General features: G+C 36.6%; 1 protein-coding gene across 1 annotated transcript in view; it reads left to right on the forward strand.

Moving 5' to 3' along the window:
• The window catches only part of LOC122791482 (intestinal mucin-like protein), an 82,684-nt gene that overhangs the window by 34,000 nt on the left and 23,736 nt on the right, over positions 1-24,948 (forward strand). Inside the window, exon 3 of the mRNA XM_044059225.1 lies at positions 21,264-21,488. Coding sequence (XP_043915160.1) covers positions 21,264-21,488 — 225 coding nt within the window. The remainder of the gene's footprint in view (positions 1-21,263; positions 21,489-24,948) is intronic.

Genomic DNA, 24,948 nt, shown 5'->3' on the forward strand with positions numbered 1-24,948 from the left:
ATTGGATCTAAGGTAAAACAGATTGGTATGTTCAAGTGTGGAAAGTGCAAAGTATGTTAAAAAGTGAAAAATCTATCAGGTGATGTAATAAATGGTGTACAATATGTGGCTACAGATAGATTCAATTGTACTTCTTGTGGGGTAGTTTATATTGTGGGTTGTGGTTGTACACCACCTAAATGGTATATTGGTCAAACAAAATGTAAAATAAAAATACGGATTCTTGAGCATTTAGGTGATGTGAGGAACTATAGGCTGGATAACCCTATTTCTGAACATTTTAATACAATTCATGGGGGAGTCATTGGGTCATTCTTTTTCTGTGTATTAGCTAAACCTGATGGTAAGAGTAGTGAAACTTTTTCTCAAAAGTTACTTAACTTAGAAAGCAGATTTATATTGAATTTTGGCACACTTGCCCCTAGGGGTTTGAATTTGGAAATTAATCTCACTTTGTAATTGTATGACTGTGGAAGGTACCATGGTTCTTTAACACTTTTTCAAATATTTTTAATTGATTAATTATTTAATTGATGTTCTTATAAAATATACTGCTTATTGTCATGATGTTATTCCTGTGAAGGCTTGTATAGCCGAGGTACCAAAAGACATTAAAATCTCTGCAGTTTCTTGGCTCCTGAGTGTGGTTGTTTTTTTTTTACTTTTTTGAAACCTTATTTTCTTTTTTATAGAAAACAACCCACTTTGCTCCCTGTGATGAACCTGCAAACCTCATCTGTGCCCTGCCTTATTGTATCCCGGACTATTACAAGCCCACTTATTGTCATGCCTAGGCCTTCCCCCAGTTCTGTTCATGCTGAGCACCTTTTATAAGGTGGCTACTAGATGCCTGCCTATGTTCAGGTCTAATAGGGATCCTATGGCTTTTCGGCATGCATCAGTTTTCACCTTCTCCTGTGATTGCTTATATTGCAAGCCTCTACATTTTACATTTCTCAGAAAAAGAATATCAAGCCAACTAAATTAACAACTGTTCAGTTTTAATCACATACTCTAAAAACTATTAAACTCCACTTCCAAAATAAAGGTTCAATGAACTGTCACAACTGCTTCAGAAAAGATCTTTGTTTAAATAGTCATCAATTGTTTTGTGTGCAGTACATAGATCAATGTATCTGTGGTGACATGAACTCCATCAGGTAACCTTTTCCAGTGTAATATTCATATATAACATTTATGTGTTGATACAAAGAGAAAAAAAAAACACTAGCACAATCTTTAAATCAATGACTTCTCACCCAAGAGTCCAGAGTCTTCATAACTAATTTAAATTAGAATAAAGAATGTTTATACAAATGTATTAACCAAATAGTGCATATAAGAATATGTATTTATTCTAAATGGTAAATCATGTAGTATTCATATACATGCTGATAATACAAGCTAACATATGTTGTCCCTCTTTCATCTAATGTCAGATGGAATTATGTCCTCCATGCATCTTCGTGGAATTTTTATGTTATAAATGCAATACTTACACGATTCAACCATTCAACGGCAAATGTATCTAGTACTACTGGTATGTAACACTGCTCAGATGTATCTAGTACTATTGTTATGTGAGACTGCTCAGATGTATCTAGTACTATTGTTATGTGACACTGCTCAGATGTATCTAGTACTATTGTTATGTGACACTGCTCAGATGTATCTAGTACTATTGTTATGTGAGACTGCTCAGATGTATCTAGTACTATTGTTATGTGACACTGCTCAGATGTATCTAGTACTATTGTTATGTAACACTGCTCAGATGTATCTAGTACTATTGTTATGTAACACTGCTCAGATGTATCTAGTACTATTGTTATGTAACACTGCTCAGATGTATCTAGTACTATTGTTATGTAACACTGCTCAGATGTATCTAGTACTACTGTTATGTAACACTGCTCAGATGTATCTAGTACTGTTGTTATGTAACACTGCTCAGATGTATCTAGTACTATTGTTATGTAACACTGCTCAGATGTATCTAGTACTATTGTTATGTAACACTGCTCAGATGTATCTAGTACTATTGTTATGTAACACTGCTCAGATGTATCTAGTACTATTGTTATGTAACACTGCTCAGATGTATCTAGTACTATTGTTATGTAACACTGCTCAGATGTATCTAGTACTATTGTTATGTAACACTGCTCAGATGTATCTAGTACTATTGTTATGTAACACTGCTCAGATGTATCTAGTACTACTGTTATGTAACACTGCTCAGATGTATCTTGTACTACTGTTATGTAACACTGCTCAGATGTATCTAGTACTATTGTTATGTAACACTGCTCAGATGTATCTAGTACTACTGTTATGTAACACTGCTCAGATGTATCTAGTACTGTTGTTATGTAACACTGCTCAGATGTATCTAGTACTATTGCTATCTACCACTGCTCAGATGTATCTAGTACTATTGTTATGTAACACTGCTCAGATGTATCTAGTACTACTGTTATGTAACACTGCTCAGATGTATCTTGTACTACTGTTGTGTAACACTGCTCAGATGTATCTAGTACTATTGTTGTGTAACACTGCTCAGATGTATCTAGTACTATTGTTGTGTAACACTGCTCAGATGTATCTAGTACTATTGTTATGTAACACTGCTCAGATGTATCTAGTACTATTGTTATGTAACACTGCTCAGATGTATCTAGTACTATTGTTATGTAATACTGCTCAGATGTATCTAGTACTATTGTTATGTAACACTGCTCACATGAATCTAGTACTACTGTTATGTAACACTGCTCAGATGTATCTAGTACTATTGTTGTGTAACACTGCTCAGATGTATCTAGTACTATTGTTGTGTAACACTGCTCAGATGTATCTAGTACTATTGTTATGTAACACTGCTCAGATGTATCTAGTACTATTGTTATGTAATACTGCTCAGATGTATCTAGTACTATTGTTATGTAACACTGCTCACATGAATCTAGTACTACTGTTATGTAACACTGCTCAGATGTATCTAGTACTATTGTTATGTAACACTGCTCACATGTATCTAGTACTACTGTTATGTAACACTGCTCAGATGTATCTAGTACTATTGTTATGTAACACTGCTCACATGTATCTAGTACTACTGTTATGTAACACTGCTCAGATGTATCTAGTACTACTGTTATGTAACACTGCTCAGATGTATCTTGTACTACTGTTGTGTAACACTGCTCAGATGTATCTAGTACTATTGTTGTGTAACACTGCTCAGATGTATCTAGTACTATTGTTATGTAACACTGCTCAGATGTATCTAGTACTACTGTTATGTAACACTGCTCAGATGTATCTAGTACTATTGTTATGTAACACTGCTCAGATGTATCTAGTACTATTGTTATGTAACACTGCTCAGATGTATCTAGTACTATTGTTATGTAACACTGCTCGGAGGTTCACAGGTAAGTTCTAGGCTAGCTGCACTTGTGGACCATTGTAAGTCTATCCAGTTTCCCTTTGTGAAAATCAAACTCTGTACTTCTCTCTTGTAAGGTAAACACCTTAACCACTATGATACCCAAATTATACAATTTAAGTATAGATTTATTGACCCATCTTACTTTGCATGTTCATACATTACCCAGATACCAAGCTTAAAACATGTTTCATTGTGTTTTCCTAACTTAGATACTTATCTGAGTATGGACGGATATGTTTTTCCATTTGTAAGATGAATGTAAGCTATAAAGAAAATGTATATGGGTGATAAGAGAAATTATTAAAGAATACCTCACAAATAGGACTGTCCTAGACAGAGTCTCATAGACTTGTTAGACAATTTCTGTAAAATAATAATAGCCACAAAACTTGCATATTTCCCAAAAACATACTGTAGCCACTTACCTTTTTCCATCAGAAATGAACACTCTTAGCATATCCATCTGATATGAGCACTCTTAGCATATCCATCCAACATGAGCACTCTTAGCATATCCATCCAATGTGAGCACTCTTAGCATATCCATCTGACTTGAGCACTCTTAGCATATCCAACCGACGTGATCACTCTTAGAATATCCATCCAATGTGAGCACTCTAAGCATATCTGTCAGATGTGAGCACTTTAGGCATATCTGTCTGATGTGAACACTCTTAGCATACCCATCCAACATGAGCACTCTTAGCATATCCATCTGATGTGAGCACTCTTAGCATATCTATCCGACGTGAGCACTCTTAGCATATCCATCCAATGTGAGCACTCTTAGCATATCCATCCAACACGAGTACTCTTAGCATATCCATCCAATGTGAGCACTCCTAACATATCCATCCGATGTGAGCACTCTTAGCATATCCATCCGATGTGAGCACTCTTAGCATATCTGTCCAATGTGAGCACTCTTAGCATATCCATCCAAATGGAGCACTCTTAACATATCCATCCAATGTGAGCACTCTTAGCATATCCATCCAATGTGAGCACTCTTAGCATATCCATCCGACGTGAGCACTTTTAGCATATCCATCCAATGTAAGCACTCTTAACATATCCATCCAATGTGAGCACTCTTAGCATATCCATCCGACATGATCACTCTTAGCATATCCATCCGATGTGAGCACTCTTAACATATCCATTTGATGCGAGCACTCTTAGCATATCCATCCGATGTGATCACTCTTAGCATATCCATCCGATGTGAGCACTCTTAGCATATCCGTCCGATGTGAGCACTCTTAGCATATCTGTCCGATGTGAGCACTCTTAGCATATCCATCCAATGTGAGGACTCTTTGCATATCCATCCAATGTGAGCACTCTTAGCATATCTATTCAATGTGAACACTCTTAACATATCCATCCAATGTGAGCACTCTTAGCATATCCGTCCGACACGATCACTCTTAGCATATCCATCCAATGTGAGCACTCTTAACATATCCATCCGACGCGAGCACTCTTAGCATATCCATCCGATGTGAGCACTCTTAACATGTCCATCCAATGTGAGCACTCTTAGTATATCCATCTGACACGAACACTCTTAGCATATCCATCTGATGTGAGCACTCTTAGCATATCCATCCAATGTGAGCACTCTTAGCATATCAATTTGACGTGAGCACTCTTAGCATATCCATCCAATGTGAGCACTCTTAGCGTAGCCATCCAATGCAAGCACTCTTAGCATATCCATCCAATGTGAGCACTCTTAGCATATCCATCTGACGTGAAATAGGTTCATAGGTAGGTACAAGGGCCTATACAAGCCTAGCCATAACGATTCCCTGGCTATTGCTTCCCACAAATATTTACTTTTCTGGACCCCTGTCTAGCAGGGCTACTGATGTGATTTCCAGGGTGAATTTCCTATCTCCCATCCAGTCATCAAGGTTCCTCTTGAGGACGGCCATTGAGGCACTCTGCCTGACATGTATGGGCAGCCTATTCCAGAGTATGGGGAGTCTCTTGGTCAGGAAGCTATCCCTCCAGCATGTTCTATTCATTGTGATGACAAGGTTAAGATCCCTGGAGCGTGTGGCTTGGAGGGATTGGGATTTCTTTAAGTGTAGCATGTCCAACCACTCTGGGTCTGACATGGCCTAGTATGTTAGGCAGAGATCTCCTCTGAGTAGGCGATATGTGACAGAGTATAGCTGGAGTTTCTTTAGATGGTCAGCATAAGGCATCTGCTTTAGGCCTGTGATTCTTTTTGTGAGGTATTTCTGCGGCCTTTCTAGTTGTTGCAGATGTCTTGTGAGGTACATACCAAATGAGGCATTGTATTCTATAATGGGTTCCAACTCCAAAAGCAGTGCTATTCTGTGCCAAGGTCACTCCACCAATAAAACACAAAATCTATCCAAAGAAATATGGCAGGAGACTCCACGACAAAAGCAGAAGAAGCAAACTTACTTGAACAAAATTTATTAAAATGCGTGCACAGTGAGCACTTTCAGGCAAACATGCCCTTCATCAGACAAAGTAAAAAGCTAAAAACACTTATTTAAACATCATGACAACCAATCAAAAGCTAATATTTTACCCTCCTTTTTCTTAAGACAGGTTTTAAAGGTACAGCTGTATTTAGACCAGGGCTTCTATCCGCACCTAGTCTTAGATCCATTTCGTTTCAAGACATTCAGTTTCATTGGATAAATCACCCTCCCCATGTTATTATGTACATTCTGTAAAACCATAAACTTAAAATAATGATCAGCATATTCATCTACATGTTGTGCTAACGCATTACGTACATCATGATGCCTAATGTCAAACATATGTCCATAAATTCTTTCCTTTAACATACAGTTTGTCTTACCAACATAGTATGAATACACAGCTGACACATGGTCAAATAAACTACATTTCTAGTTCTGCAGTTGGCAAATCCCTTTAATGAGTACTCCTGTTGTGTCCTAGGATGTATAAACAAATTAGTAGAGCTAATATGGACACATGCCTTACAATTATGACATGGGAAGGTTCCCAACCGTCCAGTTTTCATGATATTATTAAAAACCATTCTGGGCTCATGACATAGCATATCTTTTAAGTTTTTATTCCTTCTAAAAGTGAACCGGCATGTTTGCCTGAAAGCGCTCATTGTGCATGCATTTTAATAAATTTTGTTCAAGTAAATTTTGCCACTTCTGCTTTTGTCGTGGAGTCTCCTGCCATACTTCTTTGGATTCTATAATGGGTCTAATGAGGGATGAGTACAGAGGGACAATGACCTCCTTTTTTTCTGGATGAAAAGCCCTTAGTGATGAGGTATGCCACGTAGGATTTTCTAACTGTTGTGGCTATGTGGTTATCAAAAGTAAGACCACTGTCCACCTGTGTCTCTAGATCTCATCACACTTTTGGTGTTTAGTGTACTGCCACCTATGTGGTAGTTCACAGATATGTGTTTTTTTCCAAAGTGGACAACTATAAATTTTTTGGCATTTAGCTTGAGCGCATGGCTCTGGCACCAGGCATTTGTTTCAGTAAGGCCCTTTTGTAGTATATCCACATCATTTGGGGATTCAGTAATGGCTCCCAGCTTGCAGTCATCTGCAAACTTTTCAAGCTAGAGTCCCTTAGTGTTGGCCTGTACTTCAGAGAAGTGAATGCCAAGCAAGAGTGGTCCTGGGACAGAACCCTGTGGTACACCACTTGTCACTTGTCTGGAGCTGGATTTGGAGTCGGCTACTTTTACAGTGTGTGTTCTGTCAGTAAGCCAGTTTGCAACCTATCAAGTGATGTAGGGATTAATGCCCAGCTTAGTTAGTAAGGCTTTTGACACTATCCCCCACTCTGGCATCATAGATATATGATGCCAGAGTGGGGGATAGTGTCAAAAGCCTTGGTGAGGTCCAAGTAGGCTGTGTGAACCACCTTACCCTAATACACGCCCCTGGAAACTGATTCAAAGAAGTCAATTAGGTTCAGGAGGCAAGATCAATCCTTCATGAACCCAAACTGGGTGGGATCCAGTATTTGAAGGTTGCCAATGTCTTTGTTTATAAGTTCCATGCTAATACATTCAATGGCCTTGCAGATCAGGCTCATCGGATTGATGGGACGGTAGTTCCCAGGATCCAAAGTGGATCCCCCCTTATGGAGTGGGATGACTGCAGCTGTGCACCACTCTGTGGGCATGAAGCCTGAGGTGAGGCTATGATTAAGCATGACACATAGGTGAGGTGCTAGTCCATTTTGTAGTTCATGCAGTATACAGCCGGGATGTTATCTGGTCCCATGGATGCTGTATTCTTCTTTTTGGAGAGTGGGGTTTTTACCTGAGTGGCCGTGATTACCAGAATTTGGCATTCTTTTGGCATTGAGATGGGCCCTTTAGGGGGTGAGAGGGAGGGTGAAGTTGGCACTGAATCTATCTGCCAGGATACTGGCAATATCCTTGGAATCAGTATATCTAGTGCCATTCTGCTGTAGCTCAGAGCAGATATGATTATTGTCATTTAGACTCTTGACATAGCTATAGAATGCCTTGTGGTTGTCTTTGGAATCTTTGGCAATTTTGTTTTCGTACTAGCTTTGGAAGATTTTGAGGGATCTCGGCTTTCTGCTGAGGCTGGTGAGGGAGTTTCTTGAATCCTGGGTGAAAAATTAATTTTAGTTATTGTAGTTACTATGGTGCTGCTTACTGTGAAGGATCTGAAGTCTTCTCAAGATACTCAGTCTTGCTGGCTGAATTGCTAAAATCAAAGTCTGGTTATAGTTGCTTTTATAGTCTTGTTGCACACAGAAGCTTGCAGAATATGCACTGATGAAAGAATATACTTTGCAGCATCAACTCAGAGCAGTAACAAATAACTTTTTATAATAAACCACACGGACTAACGTTGCAGCTTCAAGTACTGTTCCACTTTACTTCTCATATAGTACAGATGATATGAGAGATATAACATTTACCTCAGGACAAATGTGTCCCTACCAATACCCCTAACATAACTGGATTTAATACAGACTTTATATATATATATATATATATATATATATATATATATATATTTTTTTTTTTTTTTTTTTTTTTTTAGTTAAGCACATACCCTCTTGGTTTTGGAAAGATACTGCCTTGATGATGCAAATGCTGACACGTCTGTTCTTGTGCAAATGCTGATAAGTGCAGAAAAGCATACTTTTAAGGAAACACCTTGTGGATAAACTTTCTTAGAAAAGCATATTTTTAAACTTTCTTAAAAAAGCATATTTTTCACGGAAACGCCTTGTGGATAAACACATGTCCTGTTGTCCATTCTTTAAATAAAGCAGATTAGTTTATTTCTCATATATCCTGTTTTTTTTTTGTTTGTTTTGTTTTTGCATTCTTGCCAAGTCTGTAAGAAGTCAGCTTTCTTGATGTGTGTGTAATACACTCATAAGCAAGTTCCTTATTTTTTTAAGCCACAGTCATTTAGTATGGATGCTAATCACATATTACTAAACTCTGTTTCTGCATTTAAGCAAGCTTTATTTAATACCTTATTTATGTTGCATGTTTGTAGCAAAGTTACTTTCAACCTTAAAACCTTGTTGAGCATAATCTTACAATTCCCTCTTTTTGTTTTTTAACATACTCAAAACACTTTATACTGATATGTATTTTCGATCACATTATATAGAAAACACATTAAGAAACAAAAACTTTAGTCTTCTTTTGATACAACAAGTGAAAATGCAATTTTACAATGATATCAAGTATTACTACCAAAACTGAATGTATTTAACAACTTTTTCTTTTTGTACACTATTCTGTGAAAATATTTCACCAGTTATGAACTGTGTCTGCTTTACTTTTATTTTTTTAACTTGATTAATTTATTGTTTTGCAATCACAGAATTTTATTTATGACTTAGAACTCTTTCATTAACTCTTTGCAACTGTTTAATTAACTCTGCTTTTATTAATATCAAAAGATTATAGATAGACTAATATCTATAAGAGACAAGAACTATGTGCTACTCCAAGCATTTATATACTGCTGAAAATATACAGTTTCAATGTCATTTTAACCATAACACTGTGGTCATGTCTCTGAACTGCCCATTAACATCTTGGTTGACAGTGAAGTGAACATATTAAACACCTTGGTAAAGTACTGAACTGGGCTTAGATAATAAATATTTGAATGCAATTATTTCAGTATATTTAATACTTGAGGGTTTAAGAAAAACATGACTTATACACTAAATAATGCTATGTACATATTAGTCCATTACCTGTATGAGTACAATATTTTAATATAATTTCCTTTAACTGGGGTAACCAATACTAGTACAGATAAAATGATGGTCCAAAAACCAATAATAAGACTCCAACTTAAAACCAGAGATAATATTACAACTTGACAAATTACTTTTGAACTTATTACAATGTATCCTATACAGTATGTATTTACACAGACTGTTTGCTATTCATGCATTTCAATCTAGTAGCTATCCTGGACCCAATTTTTTTAAAACATGTTTTTTCACACATATTTGCTACTAGACATTAATTTCATTTGTATTGAATTCTTTTGTATTTTGGAAAATTCTTATGCCTCTTTAGAAGTATCTAGTGAAATTGCTACCAGAGGCAACTACATACCCAGAAATTAGAAACATTTATGCTTTTTGCATACCAACATTGTCTTTCCAAAAATATATTAAAAATAGTGACCATTCTTGCTCAATTTTTGCATATCTTTACTTTTGTTGTGTAGCTTTAATAAAGCAATTTAAGCCATCTCTTGTATAGCTTTACAGTTTAACAGGTTGTAAATACAATTTAATACTAAACAATACAATAATAACTAGCATGATAGCTACTAGCAACTTGTAAAATATCGTATCCTGTCAGGTTTAATCCAGTATTTCTAATGCACTAATACATGTTTTTCCCTCCCCCTAAAAGAGTATTGTCAAAAAGGAATGATATATTATTTCTTCTCTGTGGCTTTATTTTAGACCCTTTTGCAATACATACTACTCACACAGTCAGTGTAAAACTGAGAAAGTACCCCTTCCCCTGTAGTACTGTAGTATTGTTCATTTGCTTTAAGCTGTGAGAATAAAATGTGTACCAGCCCAACACTTTGGTTATACATTTGCTTTATTAGGTTATTAAACTCTAGACCTTTGTCTGATTTGATCATTTCTGGCTGTTTTTAATGACAGAATATATTTTTTCTGTTGCCTTTGCTGTCTACTACTACTAGTAGTTATTTGTACCCTCCTGTATACTTTATTTGAACTGTATGTATACTATAACCCATCTGTTGGCTATACTTGATGTAACTGAGGTTTTTTACTTTTATCAGTGACATATATGCACAATTGTGATATTTTATTAGAATTACCAAATAATGTTGCTTGTGAACATTTTAACAATTATGTTTTAATAACAATAAGCTTTTTAGAAAAACTCAAGCTACTTGTTTGGCAATCAGTCTTGTTTCTTATCTTATCTTTCCAACATTTCATGCAACTATTCATCCAGTCTAGGAAGGTCTGAGCTCACATTTCAGATTTTGTAAACTATAGTTATTTTTTTTAGCATTTTTCCTTTAATGATCTGTTAATACACTTGCAATTTAGTAGTAAAATGCACTTATAATTATATTTGTGATTTGCATAACTATGCATTTATACTACATAACTAAACATTATTTTACAATTATCTTACATATTTTTTAACTTTTGATTTCAGTATTTTTTTATTTATTTAATTGCTCTGTCATTCATTTTACAAAGATTGCTTGACTAATACCATTTGTGATTTTATTTCTCGTTAAAATTCAGAACTTTAACTGTTTGGTGTGGTGTTACTATACAATTATTAAAAAATGTAAAGAAATAAATAGATTATTAGCTTAACTAACACATGTTTATATTTATATTATTTATATTTGCTGTTGTCTGCCTGTTATTCTTGCGCATTGTATAAAAAGAAAATACATGCATGTCAGTCTTGTGACTTTCAATCTTTATACTTATTAACTATTTTTATTTAATTTCTATGTACTAGAACTGTTTTGTTTACCTTTTGACTATGCTATGAGAATGGCAGTCATATACTCTACTTTACTGTAGTACTAATAAATATTTTTCTTTAATTGAATGGAAGTTTTAAATATTTGAGAATGATTTGTATTTTACCATTCTACTGCTTAACCATTTTCAAAACACAAACATATTATAAAATATATATGTTTTGTACAGATCAGCTGTAGTTTCCTGCTCTTTCCCAATGTGTGGAGGAAGTCAGTCTCTGTCAGTTCAGCTAATTTATTTCCTTTATCTTGTAACTGCTGTTTAAGAGTTTCCTGTAATGTTGCATGGTCTTTCTGACATTCTTTAGTAACCTGTTCTGCTGAATTTAAAACTCATATGCACTTTTGAAAAAATGTTTGCATAACTTGCCTAACTTCCTGAACTAATTGTGTCTGTCTCTTAGAAGTTTATTACATTCTTTTGTAACAAAATGTACTAGAGGTCCTGTCAGTAACTGATTTGATTCCGATTGCAACTCTGAGATTAACCTTTCACATGTGGTGACAGGACATAACTGTTTAACATCTGAATCACACAATAAACATTTGTCATACCCCACATGGGTTTCTTTGAGATACCAGTCAAATATTGTAATACATTTGCATAATTCCTTACTATCAACCTGCCCTAATAAGGTTTTACATTTACTAATGTGCTGTGTATACCAACATTGCAGTTTACTCCATATTTTATCTGATTGTTCTGCTACATTAAGAGTAAAACTTGACTTACATTTGCTTGAATTCTGCCTAATAGCATTCATACTAAAAATGTGACACAAAAAAAGTCTTACCAGTGAGCAAGAAAACAGGTGATCAGGCTGTTATTGCAAATGGCTGAATTTTCAAAGTCTCTCAAGAAGCTGGTGAAGCACAACAGGCAGCGGACTGCTGGGCAAGTAGATATCCACCTTTTCTTGGAGAATTTATGGCGCTGCGACTTTCTTGGACTTCAGGCTCAATCTGGATTCAGAAAAAAATAATTTTAGTTATTGTAGTTACTATGGTGCTGCTTACTGTGAAGGATCTGAAGTCTTCTCAAGATACGTGAACCACAATAATAAGAACAAAGACCACCAGGGAAAGTATGCTCCTGTGATGCAAATAACAAAATAAATCAGCCACCAAGTCCAAAACATATACAGGAGCAAAAAATGGCAGTAAGATATAAAAACGTAACTCAGTGAAAAAATCCAAAGTTCAAACGAAACTAGGAATCAATTCCGAGACGTAAAAAGTAAAAACTTTTATTCGACAAGCAAAAAGTAAGCGCTTTCACCTTGAGGCTTCATCAGACTATAAAAACATTGGTTAAAGAATTGTTTAAAAAATAAGAGAACAAACACCATAGGCTGAACAATCCTACACGTCAATGATGTCTATTAAGCACATAAAGGCAAAGATCTCCTTTTAAAATAAGTGGCACCAGAAACATGAATAAAACAAATCAGAGTACTCAATATAGACTAATCAATTGTCTATTAAGAATCATTATTAAAACAACAAAACTGCTAAATTTTAAAATACATACAACAAAATTATAAGATACGTTATAAAGATGTCCTTAATTTTGGTCCGGGCAGTCTCCTTTTCCTGAGGACGGGTTTCAAGTGGGTCTTATCATTTAACCCAGGTGTTCTGTCCACTCTACAGTGGATAATCCAACATAACTCACATTCCTCAGTATAATTCTCTATGTCGCCCCCTCTAATACTAGGGGCAATGATTTGTATGACATAAAACTTAAGCCAATTTGTCATCCCTAACTGTCTACAGTGTTTGGCCAGAGCATTATGGTCTGAACCAACACGTATATGATAGACGTGCTCTCTAATGCGTTCTCTCTCAACTGTCTATTAGTCTTCCCAATGTAGAACGCTGTACAAGATACACACCTGGCAAGATACACCACATTAGTACTCTGACAATTAGTCTTAGTTTGAAAATGAAATTCATGACCAGTAACAGGTTGTACAAAGGCATTGTCAGTATCAATATACTGACATTGTCTGCAATGATTACAGGGTATAGTATTATGAATGGGTGAGATAGATGAAATATTACTTAAATTCCTTGGGTAATGACAGAGCATTTGTTTCAAATTTTTCTTGTTCTTATAAAGAAATTTAGGTCTTAAGCCCACAACATTTCTAATATCATCAGCAAGCAAAAGGGTTTCCCAGTGTCTCTCAATAATGCTTTTTACATGTCCAACCCCTTCCATGAAAAACAATGGTATGTTCAACCCACATGCCCTCATCGGCTGCACAGTGTTAGCATTGTCAACCCAATCCGAAAAGTATGGGCGTGCTTTTGAAGTCCTTAACTTATTCACAACAGATACTGCTTTGTCAACTTCTGTTTTATTGTAACATCTCTCAGAGAGCCTATTCCTAAGATTTAACACTTCTAGTTCATATCCCTCATCCAAGGGATTACGTCTGGATGCTCTCATTATTTGTCCTTTCACCACATTGCCAAAGACATACTTAGGATGCATGCTATGCCTATGGAGTAAAGTATTCCTATAGCATGCTTTCCTATGTACAGATGTATTTAACAGTCCATTCTCAAGTCTTATTATATTAACATCTAAAAAAGAAATCTCATGCATAGAAAAACTCAAAGTAAAGTTAAGGACGTCAGTTAAATTGTTCATAACTGACACAAAATCCACAAGACTAGCCTCATCACCTTTCCAGATCAAAAAGAGGTCGTCCACAAACTGCCTGTAGAACCCAACATATTGTTGAAAGGCTTCTAGTGGAAAAAGAAGTTCTTCCTCCCAATCAGCCATTACTATGTTGGCGTAGCTATTGGCACATGAAGTGCCCATAGCTACGCCATCCTTCTGAAGATAAATATTTCCATCAAATACAAACACATTGTTGTATAGCACTGTTTCCAAAAACAGCGCTAGAAGTTCTATAGTGTTACAGTCCATATTAGACTTAGTAGTTAGGTAGCGTTGTAATCTAACAACTCCTAAATCATTGGGGATAACTGTAAACAAGCTCTTGACATCTAATGTTGCTAAAATATAAAAATCGTCATCCCCTAAAGTCCTAGTATAACTATATAAATCTAAAAGAAACTGTTTACTATCTTTCAAAATCAATGGATTAGCCTCAACAACTGGCCTCAGATGGTACTCCAAATAGATAGAAAAAGGTTCAGTGAGCCAACCCTGCCCAGCAACTATAGGACGCAGGGGTGGCTTAAAAATAGATTTGTGAACCTTGGGCAATCCTTGTATAACGGGTATAAGTGGATTATTCACTCTTAAATACTTGAACAGACTAAAAGTGACATTGTGGCTCTTAACCAAGTCGTCAAGCATATCATATACCCTAAATACCTTATTGGTTACGTCCAATAAATCAATTTTTGAGTAGAAAGCCTCTTCTTCTAACATGGCCCTCATGCTTTCAAAGTAATTGGAATGATCCATTAAAACAATAGGACCCCCCCTTATCAGCTGGTCTAATTACTATCGAGATATCCCTACTCAAATCCAAAAGTGCCTTTCTCTGCAAAAAAGTTAAATTATATTTCTTGCCCCTGTTCTTAACATTGCGATTCTCCTCATAATACTTGTATAGGTCATTCTCCACTAATCTAGAAAAAGTATCTAAGAGTGGATGTAAAGTTGGTGTATAAGTACTAATTGGTCGAAAACTGACTGAAAGTTCATTACCACTATTATTTCCTTCATTCTCACCAAAATCTAATTTCAATTGAACATTCCGTGCATACAATTTAATATCTAAGATGGAATCAGTTATATCCCCCTTGTTAGTAGGTATAAACGTAAGTCCTTTATTAAGGACTTCTTCCTCACATTTACTTAAAACTCTATGTGATAAATTCACAACTAAAGACCTTCCACTCTCTCCCACATCTTCTTCAGAGTGGGGCCGGTATATTCCCCCCCTGACCCCTTCCGTTTCTGCCGCCCTCGGCTTACTGATCTCTGTCTCCCAGCCTGGCGGAGGGGCTCTATTGGAAAAGGGGTCTGAGGGTTGGCACCTCGTTCTTGTGAACATATTAGCATAAGTTTATTACAACCAGTATTCCTCCTCACTTCAGGTTCATCATTAGAGACAATGGGCCTCAACACATTATTAACAGGCCTTTGCTCTTGGTTAGTATCAGAAATCACAGTAACAGGTGCCTCATGTATCACAGAGGTGTCAACATTATTATCATTAACAGCATTAACATTGGTCTTATTACAATCAGCAGTTTCATTATTATCCCTATTCAAACCAACTCTGACTGTATTAGAAAAAGTTTGTTCTACATTCCTTATGACCGAGGCAGTAGTATTCTGTCTCGGCCAAGTGAAGACATGTCCAAGTTTAAAATCTTTAACGTCTCTAGAAATCTTGTTTCTCTTCTGTTCTAAGAGACGAATAACAGCACATTATCCATGAGTCTATCCAGTCCCAATTCAGCCTTGGGGGTTGAATATTTCGTCATAATCAAACTGTAAAGTTCATTCACTTTATTTCTCAAAGAGTCCTCTTCAGGACGTTAAAACTCATTAAGTAACTTCATATAATTAAAACTGAGTTCCAAATTAAGCTGCTGCCATTTGAACAACAGCTCAGGATATAAATTACCTGAAGTAGGCATCTTTAAAATACGCAGTCCCGAGGTACTATACGCTTCTGAATGCAAGCCTCAAAATGTTGACGTTGTAGCTGTAACCTTTTTAATTTCAAGAAATCGATCTCTAACCTATTCAGGTCCTCACCGAGTCCATGGAGATTCTCCACATCATTGATATCATCATCATGTTCTATACTCAGATCATAGAACATGAGTAAATTATCTGAACCAGAAACACAGTCCTGAAACCGGGACAACTTCCGGTTAACTGTAGTAGGTTCCTCCAACGTATACGGCAACTCAACATTATATATAGATACTCAGTCTTGCTGGCTGGATTGCTAAAATCAAAGTCTGGTTATAGTTACATTTATAGTCTTGTTGCACACAAAAGCTTGCAGAATATGCACTGATGAAAGAATATACTTTACAGCATCAACTCAGAGCAGTAACAAATAACTTTTTATAATAAAACACACGGACTAATGTTGCAGCTTCAAGTACTGTTACACTTTCATATAGTACAGATGATGTGAAAGATATAACATTTACCTCAGGATAAATGTGTCCCTACCAATACCTCTAACATAACTGGATTTAATACAGACTTTATATATATTTTTAGTTAAGCACACACCCCCTTGGGTTTGGAAAGATACTGCCTTGATGACACAAATGCTGACACATCTGTTCTTGTGCAAATGCTGATAAGTGGAGAAAAGCATATTTTTAAGGAAACGCCTTGTGGATAAACTTTCTTAGAAAAGTATATCTTTAAACTTTCTTAAAAAAGCATATTTTTCAAGGAAATGCCTTGTGGATAAACACAGATTAGGTTTTTTCTGATATATCCTGTTTTTCTACATTCTTGCCAAGTCTGTAAGAAGTCAGCTTTCTTGATGTGTGTGTAATACACTCATAAGCAAGTTCCTTATTTTTAAGCCACAGTCATTTAGTATGGATACTAATCACATATTACTAAACTCTGTTTCTGCATTTAAGCAAGCTTTATTTTATACCTTATTTATGTTGCATATTTGTAGCAAAGTTACTTTCAACCTTAAAACCTTGTTGAGCATAATCTTACACTGGGTTCCTCCTCTTTTCTGCAACAGTTTCTTCCTTCTGTTGTGCAGCTTGTTTGTGGCAGGGGACCACTAGACTGGCTTCCTTTTTTTGGAGGACAACGTCTTGGTTCTATTTGGAAAGGCTCAGTCCATGCATGAATGAATGTGCTCATACAGCACCTTAGTGAAGGATTCAGCAGTTGAATTCCAGTTCCCATCTGCATGGGTGTCATGAAGTTTGTTACTTCTGACTTGAGAAGCATGAAGTTGACTTTGGAGAATTTTTTACGGAGGTTTCCTTAAAGGGTGGTGGGGGTGGGATGTGGATGTCAAGGGTGATTAGCTTATGGTCTGATCTGACCAACAAGGGAGTGACCACTGGTGCAGAGCATTGATCTCCCATGTTGGTAATGACCAGGTCTAGAATATTGGTACCCCTGGTGGGACTATGAATACGTTGCTCTAGGCCATTGGAATTTATGAATTCCAAAAAACATTGAAAAAAGGTGTTGGTACAGGAGTAGTTCTCCCAGTTAATGGCAGGGTAGTTGAAATCACTTAGTATTAGGGTGTTTGGTTGTATCTTAATATTTTCCAGTATGTTTATAAAGGTATAGTGAGAATCTTGGGATATGGTGGGGGATCTGTAGCAAGTAACAATTTGTATTGCAGTCTTACCTAGTGTTAGTTGCACCTGGAGAATTTCAGATGCATTGGGCAACCAGCCTGGAGGTGTGAATATCATTGGTGAATATGGACACTCCTCCACCTTTAGTGTTTCAGTCCTGGTTTGGTGGCCAAAACATGTGGTATGAGTTGTAGCCTGGTATTGCAGGGGTGCTCTCTGGAGCTTTGAACCAGGTCTCATTTACTGCATAGATATCGATATTCTCCATTTTTAGGAGAGCCTCGAGAGAGTGCATCTTGAGGTTTAGACTTCTAGCATTGAGTAGCATTACCTTCAGATTTTGCTTGCTTGTACCCATTACGGTGGTAGTTGTGTCCTTTGAACCTTGCCTAAAAAAGGCACTATAGGGGTGGCAAGAGCCTTAGCCAGTAACCTGAATCACAGGGGTGACAGGTGCAAACCATCTCTTGCAAAGCATCATGGTTTGTTGATCATGTCGTCCCAGGCAGACAGATACTGGATCCCCTTTGAATGATACCAGAAGCTTAGCCAATTATTGATGTCAATCATTTTGTCCTCATACTGTGGTATCATTCTGGGCGATGGCAGGATGCTACTCAGGACTAGGGCCATACCTGCCTGGGCTACATGATCCGAGAGCTCTTCCATGCCTCTTTTCATGTAGTTCAGGGAGGTACGTCTCAAGTCATTCACTCCAACATGGACAATGACAGAGTCATATTTGTACCTGTTGTGGAGTGACTTGAGTGCATGGGTTATGTGGCAGATTCTGGCACCCGACAGGCAACTAACTGTAATTTTCTCCTTGTTCAGCCTGGTGAGTGGGACATCAGTGTGCCTGACTATTGAGTCACCTATAACTAAAGTGTTGGGTACGTTATCTTGCCTTAGGGGCTGCCTTTGGGTGGTACAGTGGTGTTGTGAGCTATGTGATGCTTTGGTTGTGTTTGGGGGTGGTATTTGTTTGCGTTTCAGCTTCAGAGGTCCTTGTTGCTTGGGCAGGTTAATGTTAAGAGCCTTCACATATGTGGGTTTTGTGTTGCTATGTGTGGGTTTTGGTGGTGTGAGTTTTGAAGGACTACATGTTGTTTGAGGTGTTGTGTGGGTGTTAACCTGCTCCTCTTGACTGTCTAGTACAATCTTGGCTGGAGAGAGCCTTGCTTCCAGTTTGGCTATGTAAGTGCATCCCTTGCAAGTTGTAGTGTTTGGTGGTAGGAGGAGAGGGTTGTCTGTGTACATGAGGCAATTGCTGCATTGCCCCAGTATGCCCAGATTCACCAGGTGGACAGGAGAAATCACCTGAAGCTGACTCTGGGACATGCCTAGTTAGGTGCTTTCTTTGTGTAGTACAAGAGCTGTTTTCCCTTACTTTTTGGCAAGGTACTTGCAATTGTAGGCTGTCTAGTGCCTATGATTATTTTCTCCTTATTACCAAGAAGAGGTAAGTGCTTGTAACAAATTAAGACTTCCTAGTGATTTTTAGTGAGTTTTAGAACAAGTGCTAGTTACAGGTATACAGTTTTAGTGTTACTGCTGATTAACTAGCTAGTTTTAAGGGAAAATTTGAAGAGCAGACTTTCTGGCACCAAAAATAGTTTAACCTTAGCCCCACGGTGCACAAATATGCCAGCAAGTTGAAAGGGATAGAAATCAGCCCCAAATGGCCAATGAAATTGCAATTTCAGAGCTGGAAATCACTTCTCTAGTGTTAGATAGGCAGTACAATGCTCCCACTCTCATTGGTAAGCAGTAGGACCTCCCTCTACCACAGCAAGGTCTGGATAGCTCTGAACACTGAAACTAAAGTCCTGAAACCAGCAAAGCCTGGAAAATGGACTATTCTAGTTAGAAAAGGTAGAAAATTAGCAAATAAGATAGAATTTTTTTTGCTTGTTTTTTTGGGGGTTTTTTTGGTTTTTTTTGGTTAAATCTGGCTAAACAATGCAGTTATACAGTAAATAAGCACAGAAAGGCTAATGCACTTGAGTGCATAGCCCAGAACAGTAAACTCAATTAAAACTTTGCAAAATTAGAAATTTGAAAATTTAAACTTTTTAAATAAAGCAAGGCAAGTGCACAACTGGAAAACAATTTACAGGCAGCAATACAGTGAAATAAGTAGCAAGTCTACTTTTTAAGCTTTCTGAGAAGTGCAGGTAATAAAAATGACCAAAATCAGCAAAATTGGAAAATTCAGCAAAAAGTACTTGCAGTTAACACAAAAAGTCTCTCGTTCTCGTTCAGATCCATACTCAGTGTGATAGAACCCCCCTCCCATAAAATTAAATAAGCAACTCAGGAGTATAATTAAATTAATAAAAGTCAAATTTGAGGCTAAAATAGCCAGTCATGCAAAGGACATGTTTTGTAAGAAAAATGTACACCTGATGTTCTAATCACAAAGCATGAAAGTGCTAACTCATCTTCAGTTATATTTTTGTGCTTGTGAATTTATTAAGACTTGGTAGTGGACATTCAGTCTCCACATTTTTGTTTTATTTTAACAAGTTACTAACCTTTAGTCATAATTCACATGAATGCTATAGTTTAAATACACAGCAGATAAGTTCATCAATCTTGTTTTGCATTTTATGGAAGAACCAGTAGCTAGACATTGGCATTTACATGACATTGAACTACAAATGGGGTAAGAGCAAGGTACATACGTGTGCTGCTTGTACATCAATATATGACAGCTGTGTCATACCACATTCCAGTTGGTCAAGCCAATCAGAATGCTTAAAAGACATTCCTAATGTGTCACCGGGGGGAAATGCATCTTTACATAGCAATGGCTTATACATCATGGGCAACAAAGTCAAGTCATTGGGTCCCTAGAAAATCAGTCTGTAGACCTAAGCATTATCTAATCATGCTACAAAGGAACTCCTATGTCATGATATCACATGGTAGATCTGAACCAATTGTATAACTTTGTTTTGTTTATGAAACTTGGGTATTACTTTTGCTCACCATATATAATCAGTTTTAAAATATTATTTCAGCAATACTGGAGCACTAGCATATATCTTTCCATCCCCAACAATGCTTTATTCTGAAATTATAAATACATAAATTATCTGTTTATGCATATCATTAGTAGATACTGTCTAAAATTCAGCGGGATAGCTATTGGTAAATGTAATCATTCATATTTATGTTAACATCTGAAATGACATGCTCAAGCATGTACTGATATTTGTCCCAGATAACTAGCAACATTTTACAGTTGCAGCGGGGGTAGTGCAAATCAATGTGCTAAAAGATTTAAAAGATTTTCAAGAGAATCCCTTTGTCTGAACTGCACAGCCTGTTGGAAAAAAATATGGTAAATAGCAGTTAAGTTGAGATGTATCTCTATGTGTCTATCAAAACATATTAAATAAAGATCACTTCCTCCTACTTAGGTACTCTGCTGAAGCCAACAAGATGGAACATACCTGCTCATGTTGTCAAGAGATCAAAACTCACAATGAAACTGTAGTTTTGGTCTGTCCTGATGGAACTACAGTTAACTATTCCTATATCTTTGTCGACAAATGTGAATGCCAGGGTACATCATGTGACGATCTCTACAGCGATAACTCATTCAACAAGAAAACGACAAAAGAACTTGAAAAGAGAAGGAGAAAGTAAACATGACATTATTAATGTGATATCCACGTTCTCTGTATTTTAATATTTTGTGATTTTTGTTCTCAAGTCATTTTAGGCTATTATTGTAGCTCACTTTCAATAACATGTAACAAATGGGTGACCTTTTTGTTGTGTAGATAGTAATAAATATGCTGTTCTATTTTAAAGCATACACAGATATAAATATTTTTTTTCAGAAAAGGAATCACAGTTATAGAAAAAGTTGCATTTTTATTTTTAGTAGAAAAGCTATGTTGTTGAACTTTTTCAGATCTAGACAGTTTTTCATCACAGGCCATAATTTTATGAAAAGATCAAGCACATTTCAAAGGAATGATATACTGTGAATGCTTTGCTATGCATGGAGTCATTGTGTAAATCTGCATATTTCAATGTAAATAAGTCTATGAATCATATTGTTCCACAAATCACCCTGTCCAGTGTTCTTCTTTTGCTAAAACATGCCCCATCATTATTCATGGGATTGTGCATTCAGTTGATCTAGTTTAAAAATCCACCCTCGAATTATGAGTCACATCTTATAGGACGTTCTTGTATTTTACTAAACTAACAGAAGCAGAAAAATGAAGCCATTCTTTAAAACGGAAGTTAGTATCACTAATATCTATACCCTTGTATGGTCAGAATTGAAGGCAGCCTTTTAACGCATTCCTCCAACTCCACGTGCAGATAATGTATCATTGCATTTGTCTGTAACACGCAAGAAAAAAAATATTCACTTGTGTTTCTTAGCCAATACCACATCTCTGCAGATTAGAGTATATGTATTCTTAATAGAGAATTAATACTTTAACACAGGAGAATCAAATATTAAAGAATAGCTTGTAAAAGAAAAGATCAGCAACATAACAATACAATTTTATATATCTAGTGCATACATGTAGAAGGACAAAATGGAAGGCATGCAATAAAAGGATACATGTGAAAATCAAAAAACTCAGATGTCAGCAAACTGCTTTTATATTTTTAAAAATATCTCTAGAACCTTAAAGTCCTTTGAATATCTGAGCTGTAATGAATTACATTTTCTGGATTCCAGACGATCATTTTATTAGTTTAATGTTTTGTTTGTAGTTTTAATGTTTTATATTTTTTATGGCTGAACACTCCTTATAAGAATATGTTATGACTCATAACATAACTCAGTAGAAAATATAGGTGTATTTTGAACTTGTATAATTTTAATATCCAGATAAACTCCCCAATTCCTCAAGCTTTGTACAACATATGAGTGGATAATCAACCATTACAAGTTAATCATTCCTTCTTGGTTTGTAAGTGCATACTGTAACTGTTACAAATGATATAGAATGCAGGTTCTACCTGACTTCGTCGACAGCTGAGAAGACCGACATCGGAATCCGGAGCTCCAGAAGATCGAAGTTTAAGAAGACCGACGCGAATCGCGGGTTGCAGAACATCGACAATGCAGAAGACCGACACGACGGATGACAACACCAACGCCGAGGATGCCGACATGGGGAAAGGCTGTGTGAGTATGCGGTAGTGAGGGTGCGAGGCAGGTAAGTGTGGAGATTGACGGTCTGTGGGGATAGGGGTGGGTTAAGTGAGTTAGGGTTAGGGAGCGATAGGGGTGGGTTAAGTGAGTTAGGGTAAGGGCTCGACAGGGGTGGGTTAAGTGAGTTAGGGGTAGAGCGGGTAGGTAAGGATAGTGACCTTAGGGTTAGGGTAAGGTTTAGTGTGGGCTTGTAAGGATTTTGGTGTGCTTGTGTTGTGTGTGTGGTTTGTGGAATGGGGATGTGTTTTGTTTTGTATGGGGTTTCGTGTTTGTGTACCGTCGGTTATTTCGTTGTCGGTTATGTGTGGTTTCGTGTTTATGGACTGTCGAATATGTGGTGTCGGTGATGTGGTTGTCGGTGTTGTGTGGTTTCGATTATGTCAGGTAGAACCAGAATGCAACATACCTACCATTAAAAAAAGAACTGATTGTTTTCCTTATAACAATTAGATTTTATCTTAACAGCCTACCTTTAATATTCGTACAAGGCACGCATGTTTATGACCACAGAATATTCCTCTGTTTAACAAGTAAACAATTGTTATTATTCTTCAGTGGAACCACCACTAAGCTTACTAACACCAAATTAATGACCACATTGTCCCACCACTCAGTGTGGTTGAAGTTAACTGCAGGGGGATTATATTCCTCTGTAGCCTGATGTGGGGATTCTAACCCCATATCAGTGTCCCTATATATGCTGCAACCATGTTTTCACTGACCCTGCAGAAAGGTAACACATTTAGCAGTTTCCTCTGTGTTAGTGTGACCATTGAGATAGTACATTTAGAGGCTGTGGCTGTAGAGGCAAACCCCCACATTGCAGTGAACAGGAGAGTATAGCCTTCATCAAAAGAAATTTGGATTAGAATCATATTTAGTTTAATGTGCCATTATGATCTGTCAGGCGGCAGTAAGAACATCCATGGTGGACTGTGAATGAGACATTAAACTTGGTGCTACCAAAGTAGACCCCTTCAATGACAGGATTACACATATACAAAGTGGCATGACATATTAGCTGACTCCTGTTAGTGATATTTAGGCCACTGATGTTTACACTGATATTTTTTACACTATCCCACAGCTGGCCTCTGACTCACTCTGAACTTTGTGAAAGTCAATAAGCTTCTCATGATGCATTTCATTTTGTGTGTTTGTAGCTATGTTGTTCTCTAGAATGTTACTATAGCCTGCGTTATGACTGATCTCTTCTTCCTAAAGTAGTTGCTCTGGAGTTTGTTTTCTTGTCATCTTTTGTAATTAATCTTACTTTGCACTGTTTACAAAATATTAATTTGTGATGAACATCCTGCAGAAATTTGTATATTCCTGTTGAAGCTGAAAAGCAGTTATTAGTAGCATGTTTGCTTTACATCCCAAATGTGTTTAGGTTAAAATCTGAAAGTTGGCACTGATGTTTCAATTAGAGATTTCCCTTGTGTAAGAATATGATATTGGTTATAAGACTGGTTAATAAGACCACACCAAACTGCATACTGAGGAATGGGCATTATTCATGATAAAATGAAAATGTAAATGAAGTGCAAATGTTTTACATGCTGTCTGAACTGCATAAACTGGAATATTTTAATACTATACAGCAAAGCAATATTTAAAGTGCTGCTTACTAATTACTTTTTGCAAAATATTGATATTACACACATGCTGATGAAGGGTATTTATCTGTACTAAATGTAATACATAAATAAATGTAAAGAAAACATTAAATATACATTAAATATTTTGATATTTACAGCAATGGAGAGTTGAAGGAATTCTAGATCAAGTGTATCGATACTTATCACTTTATTTCAGGTACCATCAACAGAAAAATGGCTTTTATTCTGTATATTATGCTATAGTAATGATCTTTGGTGTTGATCAATAAATGTTTTTCATTGAGCAACCATGTT

Source organism: Protopterus annectens, chromosome 17.part0, assembly GCF_019279795.1.
Source record: "Protopterus annectens isolate FY-2018-M chromosome 17.part0, PAN1.0, whole genome shotgun sequence".
NCBI classification, from domain to species: domain Eukaryota; kingdom Metazoa; phylum Chordata; order Ceratodontiformes; family Protopteridae; genus Protopterus; species Protopterus annectens.